General features: G+C 47.5%; 1 protein-coding gene across 1 annotated transcript; it reads left to right on the top strand.

The window, feature by feature from the left end:
• The first annotated feature begins 9,549 nt into the window (after positions 1–9,549).
• Positions 9,550–11,234, top strand: LOC149355915 (innexin inx2-like). The gene has a single exon (XM_089577716.1). The coding sequence runs from the start codon at positions 9,880–9,882 to the stop codon at positions 10,963–10,965; it is 1,086 nt and encodes a 361-aa protein (XP_089433842.1). The 5' UTR covers positions 9,550–9,879; the 3' UTR covers positions 10,966–11,234.
• The last annotated feature ends 332 nt before the right edge of the window (positions 11,235–11,566 follow it).

Raw genomic sequence — 11,566 nt, 5'->3', positions numbered from 1 at the left:
CTTGGCAGCGTGTTAGTTCTGCCTATTTATATTTGCTTGCATGATGACCTCAGGAATATCTGATTGATGTACAAACGCTTCATATTGCGAGAGCATAGGTGTCACCATACATCGTCACATGACCGCTCGGTATCACCGGCCTTCGGTCCTTCAATTTTCCGTGGATGTCGGCGTGCTGGCGCCCTGTTGCATGTCGCTCTCTGGCTGTGAATAACGAGGCGGCGGACGGCACAAAAATTTCTGTAAATGCGCAAAGTATGCGTTGGTGCTGCAAAATGTTTGATTTAATCATTTTATATGCTCCTCTCCTCGTGACTGCCGGCATCGCCCCAGATGTGGCGCAAAACTACTCAAGCTGCTACGAGTTTCTATTTGTTTAGAAATCAGTGAATCACAATTCATTTAAAAACTGCACGTATTGAAGACGCAGTATTTCTACTTGCTAGTTTTCCAGGACTCGGTATATTTACCGAAAGGAGGAATGTTGCACATAGTCAAGAAGATGTCCACCGCTTAGCACTCTACAAGATTTACGCCTGAACGTGGAAGCAGATGTGATTCTCTACTTATTGGCCAGTTAATATTGTATCTCTTGCTGATGTTCCAACCCCCAAGGAGAGCGTATACGTCTTCCTTAAAGGCCGATTCTAGCTCTCAGCGGCGCTCCTGCGCGGACGCAAGTCTTACTGGAAATTCCACAGTAGTTCATTTGCTGCAGCTGCGTAGACAGCAGGAATCATCTGAAATATACAAACCTTAACTTCAAAAACTTCGCCTCTATCCTATGCATCTGCGCAGATTTTCTACTACCGCCGCGGTGGCTCAGTGGCTATGGTGCTCGGCTGCTGTCCCGAAAGACGCGGGTTCGATCCCGGCCGCGGCGGTTGAATTTCTTTGGAGGAGAAATTCGAGGCCCGTGTACTGTGCGATGTCAGTGCACGTTAAAGAACCCCAGGTGGTCGAAATTTCCGGAGCCCTCCACTACGGCGTCTCTCATAGCCTTAGTCGCTTTGGGACGTTAAACTCCATAAACCAACCAACCAGATTTTCTACTAGCACCGATTAATAGAATTATCACATCGCTATCGTCGGTAGTGAGCAAGGTTACACGTCAGATTAATCTCCTTTTCTACACCACGACTGCACGGCATACACCTTAACAAAAAAAGGGGCTCAAAGGGGGTGAAAGGCTAGTCTTTTTGGGGAGTAAATGACCTTCCACTGCTATTTGTCCTTTTCGGGACTAACTGCAAGGGGTCAAACCGTTGGTCCCCTTGGAAAGGGTATAACAGTTAATCCCCGGGAGCAGCCATGTAAAGAAAATACCCAAACTAAGCATGACTTCCATCGTAGTTTAAAGCGGAATAGTTACCGACAACACATAACACCTAATAACGATGAAGGAAACAGAAATAAACACGCATGAAAGTACCGGGATTGAAACCCACAACCTTTGGACTGGGAACAGGGTGCAGATATGACTACGCCACCACAACAGACGTTGTGAACGGGAAAATAAAAGCCTTATATGCGAAGTACGTACATTGCCTGTCTTTACCGCTCGCATTTTTGTCAAACGTATTGCTGTTTAAACCAAAGTAAGATGATTTTACTTCCTTATGCATTTGAAACAAGCTACGGTATGCCTTATTGCGTACGCACTGCGGTCTACATCGCCTTTTTGGCCAAAAAGGATGTGCTCGACTGTGTATACATTACAACCAGTGCTGCAGAGCCACGACAGTTCTTTTTTTTTCTGGATAAGGTGGTCTTGTTTCTGGCAACTGGCAGCTGCTCATTAAAGTCTCTTAAAAACAAATACTATACAAGGCCGTGGTTCGCTTCGTTTCGCGGACAGCGGCGACAGGGAATTGGCTGCTTGTCACTCGCCGTTTCGCTAAGGTCGCCGATACTTAACACAGTATCACATAAGCTCGTAAACAAACGGCAACGAAATGAAACTACGTATACTTGCTTGACCCTAACATTTACAACTCATATCCGACACGTATTTAAGCTCGGAGAACTTGTTTATGCAGTGGCCAGCTGCCGGCCGCTTCGGTACCACGAAGTCCTGTTCTCAAGCAAAAACGTCTATCTGCCCAGCCACGGACAGCGGCGGTGCTCTGTCTGGCATAGACAACATAATGCGCTTCAAATATGGAGTACTATTGCAGTCGAGGTGTTCCGAGTGATTATCGCTTGCTGCTGTGCTGCCCCGCTAGTCTTTTTCTCAGCAGTTAGTCCGTTGAGTTCGCCCGCGGCTTGCATTTGTGGCAAGAGGAGTGCTGTGTGAAAATTTAGGAACTAATGGGGGTTTTGACGTCTAAAGATGTCATCGCTCCTCTCTAGGTCAGTTTTTTCTTAGAGTGTAAGTTTTCTCGCTATATTGATGAGAAGATTCTTTGTAATAGAGCCGCCGCGGTGGCTCAGTGGTTATGCTGCTCGGCTGCTGACCCGATAGACACAGGTTCGATCCCGGCCGCGGCGGTCGAATTTCGATGGAGGCGAAATTCTAGAGGCCCCTGTGCTGTGCGATGTCAATGCAGGGTAGAGAACCCCAGGTGGTCGAAATTTCCGGAGCTACGGCGCCCCTCATAGCCTGAGTCCCTTTGGGACGTTAAACCCCCATAAACCAAACCGTCTTTGTAATACACTGTGACAATAACGTGGTGACATTACTGCGGCAGAGTATGTTACTGCTGCGAAGATCAATAGCTCATTCCCGCATTCCCGCAGCTACTGTCGCCGATGAAAGCTGTCGCAGAGGGGTTGTAATATTTATGCACCTTTTTCGCTGTAGCGAAACTTATAAACCCTCTGTGTTCACAAAAACCTGTATAACTCGAGAAACAGCTCTCAAGAAAACGTGGACATGCGTCACGAAATTACCCGGACAGAAGCAGCCTCGTACAATTTACCACCAATGCAACAGATTTTTCTTTACTGCCCTGCATGTTGTTTTAAAACTACTCTTGGAACTCGTACCACAGAAGAGCTGTTAAGAGCAGTTTTGACATTTGTACAAAATTAAGCGACGACGCAAAATTTTTCCCTGGACACTAATGCTAACGGCAGCTGAGAAGCCCGGAAATTACGACTGTTTTTGAGGTGTTGTTCACAGCGAGCACTGCTCTCTGCAAACGATCTGAACGTATGCTGATGAATACAAGATATTACCTCTCTGCCGAAACATGACCTTCTGGACTGGACAATGTGTCAAAGGAAGTTTTTCCTTCCACATTCCGTGGTGTGTAATGTTGACAACGTCGTAAGTAAGCAATTTTAGGTTTTGGTTCCGATGTACTAGTCACATTGCAGAATTAGGTGGTGAAAGATCCGCTGTTGAGGCAATCTTCTGTTTTCACGTTGGTCAGCGCAGTAACGCTGTGTCCATCCATGACGTCTTCCAAGCCTGTTCTTGTCTATACGCGCTGCACACCCGTCTCTTTGTCGGGCCACTCCTTGGTCATTTACTCGTAACGTGAATGGGGAGGTTGGCGTTGACAGCACTGAGCTACGTAGCTGGTATTTTACAGGGTCGTATAGTCCTTGTCTTTGTCGTAGTGTGTGGCACGTTATCGTCGTTTCGCCGAGCAGCAGCTTCATCTCTAATGGGAGCACCCTTCAGTTTCACATGTGGGGCTGAGAGAGTATTCGGGTCACCTGGCGATACGCAGCGAGATGTGAATGGGAATGATGACTCAGGTAAGCGAGGCGGGCGGCACGCACACTCCTCGATGCGGGTAGTCGTCGATTTCTCGTGGTCATAGAGCGCAGGAAAATCACCGTCGCCTGTATGCAGGCAAGTAGGCAAGGGGGCGAGGGGCCCAAGAGGACCCGGGCTTACTCGCCCGAAGTCAAGCTCACCCCCTAGCCCCGCTGACCGTGCGCATACTCCGAAGGCACCCCCACATTAGTCCTTTTATTTCTGAACTATTGTTACCGAATTACTATGAACAAGCCTTCGAAGTGCCACCAAACCGGTGACCAGCTTACACCACGCAGCAGGCTCGGAGGCTCCCAAGAAGCGACCGCACATATAGCTGCCTTGAAATATATGGACTCTTTCTCCGGTTACAGGGGTATTATCACGTTGCCGTTCTTTTCTACCAACAAGAATAAAACTACAAGTCTACAATGCCTTGTTTGCCTCCTACACTAACTATTGCAATTTAGTTTGGTTGACTACATCACAAAGAAATGTCCAGAGGATATACGTACTCCAGAAAAAAAAAATATTCGTAACATCGCCAATATAGACTTCCTGCCGTCAACAGCAGAATATTTTCAGTCCTACAATATAATTAGCATCAAACGTGCTTACGAGTTTCGAGTCCTGCGATCATTTTATTTAGCAACGGATTCTTTCAGGCATTTCCTTAAGTCATTAGCCTCTTTAGAACTCAATAAAAACACTCATACACGGAACACTGATCTATGGTTCATACCTCGTTTCCGCACAAATTATAAAGTACAAACACTTCAGCATAATCTTCCAGTCATCCTAAATAAATACAAACACATAACTAAGCCTACACTAAAACAGTTACTTGACCAATTCTTGTCCACATATCTGTACCTTTCTTTACAAATTATACCAGATGTGCACAACTGTACTGATTTTAGCTATAATTGTATAATGTAGGTTTCGAGATTGTGTGTATTATGTGCTGCTTTTTCCTAGATATATTAGCGGTTAATTATTTGATGGATAGTTTGTTCATGCTATTATTTGCTTAGCCTTAATGTCTTTTATTTTTTGTATGCCACATAATTGTATTTCTAAAACAATATGTGTAAATTTCCTTTGAAGTTATAATCGATACTTCGTCAATACTGTTTTCTGTAAAACTGGTGTCAAGCTCTAAAATGTAATTCTTGTTAATGTATGTTCTTGTTAATGTATATTTTTCTACTCAGCTATTATCCATGTTTGTAGTCATACATTGTGTGTTAAACATATTTTATTCTTCTTCAATATTCTGCATCATCAGGTCATCACCTACTGCCTCGTAGGTGGTTTTGTAGGCCTTTGTCAAGCTGTCAGGAACAGCTTTTTGCCTATGAATCCGCCAAAATCTTTCTGGAAAATAAAATGAATTGAATTGAAAAATTGAAAAATACGTGAGACTGTGTATTGCCGTGCCCATTCCCGCTTCTTTCTCGCGGACAGGGGGCCATTGAGAAGGGCGCTCTAGGGCGCTTGCGGGTTTGATACGTCCATCGCTTCTAGGAAAAGACGCACCCTTTCCTCCATTATGAAACTTGCTGCTCGGCATTGGGGCCAGAACGGTACCTTGCTGATGTGTTTGCAGTGCGTATTATAGCTATACTGACGATTAGAAAGTATTGCCTTACAAAATAAGGATACGTTGTACTTTCTGCGCTGGGGTTCAGAGTCCCGAGTTAGGAATGCACCGCGAAGGGAGTCGTTGACTACGTTAATTTGTACTGACGCCTACCGGAGCGTGAAGGGCACGTGAGCGGAGGCGGAGACTCCCGAATCGTGAAGTGGTGCGCGGTGACCGGTGGCACCCCGTGGGAAAGCCTGGACACCCCAGGGGGCTAAGCGTCAGAAGTCCTGCCGCCCTCCATAGTGTCTTCAGTTCCGGCTCATGGGACGCGACCCGCCGAGCTTCTTGGAATAAATACTTTCTTTCTGGCCATCTAGCGCCTCCCTCTTGGCGCAGAAGTTGACTGCCGCTGGACCATCACTTGGGAACGGTGGAACACATGACGCTGGCAGTAATCCAGGAGCTTTTAGCGTCTGACGCTAAGACAAAAATATAAAATATTTTTATATTTATATATAAAAATGCAAAACCAGGCCATAAGCAACGAAATTTCTCCATGACTTGAAAGGACAAACGAAGCCTGTTGTGCCGCGTTCTCGCCAGTATCCAGCGCTGACGTCAGAGCTGCTTCTTTGGAGGTGGCCAAATGAGATCCCGCTGTACTACCACGCGGTTACTAAACACTGTGAGGTGGACAATGTGCACTAGGCCCCATGCAGAGGATCAGAGGGCAGCGTCGAAGCATAGACATTGCCGATTTGAGGAAAAAGGCGAGAAGAAGCCAGGAAATGCTGTTAATTACGCACGAGGTTTTAGTTCGAATCCTCCCCTCGGAGTTAATGTGAATAAATTTTAATTTACTTCGACTTTTATCTTTTCACTGTTCACTTTCATGCCGTCTCCTAGTCTTTATTCCTACGCATTATTCCTGAAAAAGCCACCTTCGATCCAGATTTACGAGTGAGCAGCGACAGCGCAAGCCGTGTTTTGGCAGCCAAGAAGCATCATGGTTCTTTGCTCGAAATAACAATCTTCCTTAAAGTGACAAAAACAAAGGGGTGAAGCTTGTTTGTTGTTTGTGCAAGCAGAACGCGATTTCCTGGCGGGGAGGTTTGGTTTATTCGGGTTTAACGTCCCAAAGCTACTGAGGCTATGAGAGACGCCGTAGTGAAAGGCTCCGGAAATTTCGACCACGTGGGGTTCTTTAACGTGCACTGACATCGCACAGCACACGGGCCTCTGGAATTGCGCCTTCATCGAAATTCAGCCGCCGCGGCCGGGATCGAACCCGCGTCTTTCGGGTCAGCAGCCGAGCGCCGCAACCACTGAGCCAACGCGCCGGGGCCCTGGCGGGGAGGTCTGCGTCGGTGGCGGTAGGAGTCTAACAAGTGAGTGGTAGAAAAAAGGCACGCTGCAAGCACGTGAAAACTAGGATATTCCCATGTAAGGTCATCCCATGGTAGCACCTGATGAGCGCAGTTAGGAAATGAGCATTAATTGGGGGACCTGTGTAGCGCGCGTAAAAACTTCCTGTTTTGTGGTCTCTCATTTCGGAGAGCACTGTTTCTCCATGTTAATACACCTGCATTGTTACCGTTGTATGTAGTGCACGTGTATATTTCTAAGCTGTCAGCATTATCATCAGCACCACTACAGGTCGAAGGCCTCTTTGATGAAGCTGGTCGGCCGAGTTGCAGCTGGACAGCGCCGCTTCCCACTGGTCCAGGGAAAGGTTAGGAATCGGGGGCACCACAGGATTGTGTGGGCACCCCCAGATGAGGTGGTATAGGGTAGGGTGATCGTGACACCACAGGCATGAGGGGGATTTGCCTCCTTACAAACCCTGTCAGCCTAAGTTACCTAGCACGATAAGCTTAGATATTTTTTAGGGCCAATCCAGCTGCCAAGTTTCACCTTGTCCACTGCCCTGACTTCTCTGTGTATCGCCTAGTTAATCTCTCTGCTTTGAATTATTCGGTCCCTCTCTTAACTAACATCCTTGGTCATTCTCTTGTTCGCTCATTATCCCACAAAATCGCTTCCCGTGCGAGGTTTGGTGATTACCACATACGAGAGGTTGAGTCTGCTACCCGATGAAGGCCCTGCCTGCGAGAAACAAGGGAAACAAAACAAGTCAGGAGCACTAGCATCCACCGGCAGTTGACTCCGCTATGAATGACACTTCAGAAGCGGTCGCGGCGTGCGGTCAACGAAGGATCGTCGCAGCAGCGGTAAGGTGATTTCTTGTTGCACTCCTGCGCCCACCCTAATAGTTCCTTCAACGGCTGCCCATAGTAGCGGCTTGCTTTCGGAATATGGGGTGCCTTTCTTCCTATCCGCTGAGTGACGCGCCTTTCACTGCGAAGACACGCGCAACAAAATAGCGCCTCTTTGTCCGCGCAAATAGTGCCAAACCGTTCGTCCCAGCTCCGCGCTGATAAAATGCGACTCAGCGCAACAGCACAAAGTAATCACGAGATTTGCGGTAAAATTTGAACAATAGCCAATAAAAGAGTGCATAGGACATGAATGTGATGTTTCCAGACAACGTTTACACAGAACCGAAAGTATGACAATGTGCCAATTATTTTGGCGATTTACGTTATACACTCCTGTGCTTAACGGAAACGAAATTATCTGTTTGCTTAATAATTTGAGGGATATTATGATGAATATATGGCTGACAGTCAAGTAGTGTTAAATTGTGTCGTCGCGAACGCTGCCAACAAATTACTGTGCCTTAATATGAATATGCATGTTAGATATCAAAGTTCTCAGTGGTGTAGATCGTTTCTTCTACAGAGTGATACCGCATTGCTTGCGAAATAAAAAATTGATATATTAATTTCCATTTTATGCCAAGAAATTTGACGATATTCAAGAACATCATCTATCAGAGTGATTTTGTCTGCAAAAAAGTGGGGCAGAAAAATGATCATGAGATGCAATACGCCATTATCTGTAAGTTTTTTCAGTCATACGCGCAACTTTGGAGTGTTTGTGAGGGAAGCGTTTCCTGTACTACCAAAGTGACAACAATTTGGATGAGAACGTAACAATGAAGTATGCAACAAAGCTTTTTTTTCGCGCCGTTCACTCCTCTTTTTTTCTTTAGTTTGTAACGCTGCATGCAAACATATTAGGACACTCGCCAGTTATCCGTTCTCGCCATGACAATCTCTGTCTATATAGCTCTGCTGCGCATAACGGCTGATTTGACAGACTGGTCTATAGTAGTATATTAAATATTACCTCTCTAGCTATCAAATTCCCAATATCCAATTGTGGCCACTGAAATTTACTCTAATCGCGATACTATAGTAGCTTTTATTATATTTTGATCCTTTTCGGAACGAAGAGCGGTAATATACAGAATATATTGGAAGCATGCTCATCCAGGATGCATAGAAGTGCATCCTGAATAAATACTAAAGAGAAGTGCAGTGTGCATTCTGTAATGCTAAGGCTGAACATCCGTTTTTGTGAAGGACAGCGTCGATAAGTAGCCTTTAATGGGCATGGTGCCTTGTACTTTTCTTTATTGGCTGTGTCTGATACGCATGCTTTGTCCGACTATCTAGCTTATGGTCTCTTGGAGAAAATATTACTCGCCAGTGCTGTACTGCCCTGTCTCCATCTAGAGGTGTTCTTGTTTTCCTTTTATTTTTCCCCCGTTGCGCCTTATTGTACTCACAGTGAACGCATTATACTCGTCTGTTCACGAGGGTCCTGTCAGGCTCGTGCTTGCAATTCTAATTTAGTTTGAATAAAAACAAACAGCTTATCTGGATTTGAAAACATCTTAGCAACGTATACGTCATGCGAGACGCACTTGCTACCGTGCGCGCTATCTGTCTTCTCAAAACCAACGAAAATGACAGCAACACACCCCCCATAGTCTTCGCAGTCGAGGTGCTCGCTCCTCGAGCGTCGGAGTGCTCTGCTCCGAGTCGACCTTGTTCCTGCCGACGACCGCTCGTTTCTCGTGTGTGCCAATGTACGCGGATGCCGTCGCAAAGGCCCTGCGGCGGTGTTCTCCAGCCCCACTCTGAGAAGACGAATCACCTGCTTTTTGGCGTGGATGTTGCAGTTAGCCGTCGCCGGGCTCCACCGCGAAAACTGCTCGTTAGTTCGGAGACGACCCCTCCGCGCAGTCAATGCCTTTTCTTGGAAAAGGCGTCGAATTGTCTTCCTAGGCCCGGCCGGCCGCCCCCTACAGGGTCGGGGGAATCCCGCTGACAAGAGCGCCGGGTCCGGTGCGTTCCAGCGCTCGCCTCCTCTCTCGAAGCTGGTGAGGAGGCAACAAGTACCTGGGGCAGCAGGAGTTGAAAGCGCGCATCGCGCCTCTACTAGCCAATAGCTTTCACGTGGTCCGGTTACAGCCGTTCCGGTTGGCTCCACATGGTCACGCCCTGACGCATCAACACTGTCGGCGCCGCTCTTTTGAAAGCAGCGCCTGCAGCGAGGGATCTGAGCTTCTCCCGCCAGTGCTTCTGAGAGCCGGCGGCTAGCGGGGATTGTGCGCCGGCGCGCCGCTTAGTCCAACGCTCTTCTGCAACGAGTGAAGCAGTTTGACGTCGCTATGGATAAGATATTTGGAGGGCTCAAGAGCCTCGTCAAGATCGACGCCATCGTCACAGACAACCATGTATTCCGGCTGCACTACAAGGTGACGTGCGCCCTTCTAATCGCCTTCAGTATTCTGGTCACCAGCCGGCAGTACATCGGCGACCCCATCGACTGCATCACCAAGGACAGCGTGCCGACGCGGGTGCTGGACACCTTCTGTTGGATCCACTCCACGTTCAGCGTCAAGGATGCCTGGAACAAGAAGGTCGGCGTGCAGGTGCCCTACCCCGGAGTAGACAAGTACACGCCGGGAGAGCAGCGAGTGTACCACGCCTACTACCAGTGGGTGTGCTTCGTGCTCTTCCTGCAAGCTGTGCTCTTCTACGTGCCCCGATACCTCTGGAAGGCATGCGAAGGAAACAAAATCAGAACCATTGTGCTCGACCTCGATTCGCCAATCCTGAACGACGACAAACGAAAATGCAACCGAAAACTCCTGGTCGACTACTTTGTGAACAACCTCGGCCAGCACAAAATGTACACCTGTTACTATTTCCTCTGTGAGATCCTCAACTTCGTCAACGTTATCGGCCAGATCTACCTAATGGATGAGTTCCTGGGAGGCGAATTCTCCACGTACGGTACCAAGGTACTCGAGTTCACAGAGTGGGATTGGTCTGTTCGCTTTGACCCAATGGTCAAGGTTTTCCCGAGGCTCACCAAATGCACCTTCCACATATACGGTTCTTCTGGAGACGTGCAAAAGCACGATGCAATGTGTGTTCTCCCAATCAACATCATCAACGAGAAGATTTATGTGTTCTTGTGGTTCTGGTTCGTCATCTTGGCCGTGGTGTCCGGATTTGTGCTGGTGTACCGTGCGGTGCTGTTCATTTGGCCCCCAGCCAGGTTCTACGTTCTCAGATCTAAGGCACGTCTTGTAAACGTCACTTACCTGGAGCGGGTACTTGATCGTTGCAACGTAGGCGAGTGGTTTTTACTAGATCTTCTTGTCAAGAACCTGGACCCCGTCCATTATAGAGACCTTATCTCTGACTTGGAGAAGCACCTTGAAGGCAAAGGCCTGGAGCTCGCCTGATGGGACTCCTCCCTACTCGCTGCGATTTTCCCGTGGCCATCAAACTCTTCTCTACTTTTCGTCAGTTATCATCATTTCGTACTTTTTTGTACTGGACTGGTTCCTGTATTTTTTTTTCATCCGTAGCTGATTAATGATAGCTGGTGTCGTGTATGCCGAAGTGTTCGCTCTGGAACTTCTCATTGCGTTTCAACTCTCGTACCTTTCGTGTCTGTGCCAATCAGATATTACCCACGAATTAAAGTGCCTCTCAGCAGTTCAAAAGTCGATTTGCCGGAGGAGGAATACTTGAACAATCTAAATACTTGCGCACTGTTTGCCGCAATAGAACTGAAGACATCTTGGTGCCGCACAGAGGAGACAGAGGCACAGAGACACTAAGTCTCTGTCTCATCAAAGCTGGCGTCAAGTTTGTCGTCATCGTTTTTGAAGTCATGTCAATGTAAAAAATCGCTTTGCCTCTATCGCTGTATGACGTTTTTTGGAAGCTCATATAATTTGTCCAAAAACCTACATTCGGTCACCCTCAGGGTAAGGCGAGTACAGCGCTAGCTCGCGGAGTCACGGATGACGCAACGCGTGACTACCACTGGCCCTGAAC

This window comes from Amblyomma mixtum, chromosome 3 (genome assembly GCF_055824585.1).
Source record: "Amblyomma mixtum isolate Tamu chromosome 3, ASM5582458v1, whole genome shotgun sequence".
NCBI lineage: Eukaryota > Metazoa > Arthropoda > Arachnida > Ixodida > Ixodidae > Amblyomma > Amblyomma mixtum.
The sequence above is the reverse complement of the archived record's forward strand: the minus strand, read 5'-3'. Positions and strand labels throughout refer to the sequence as shown.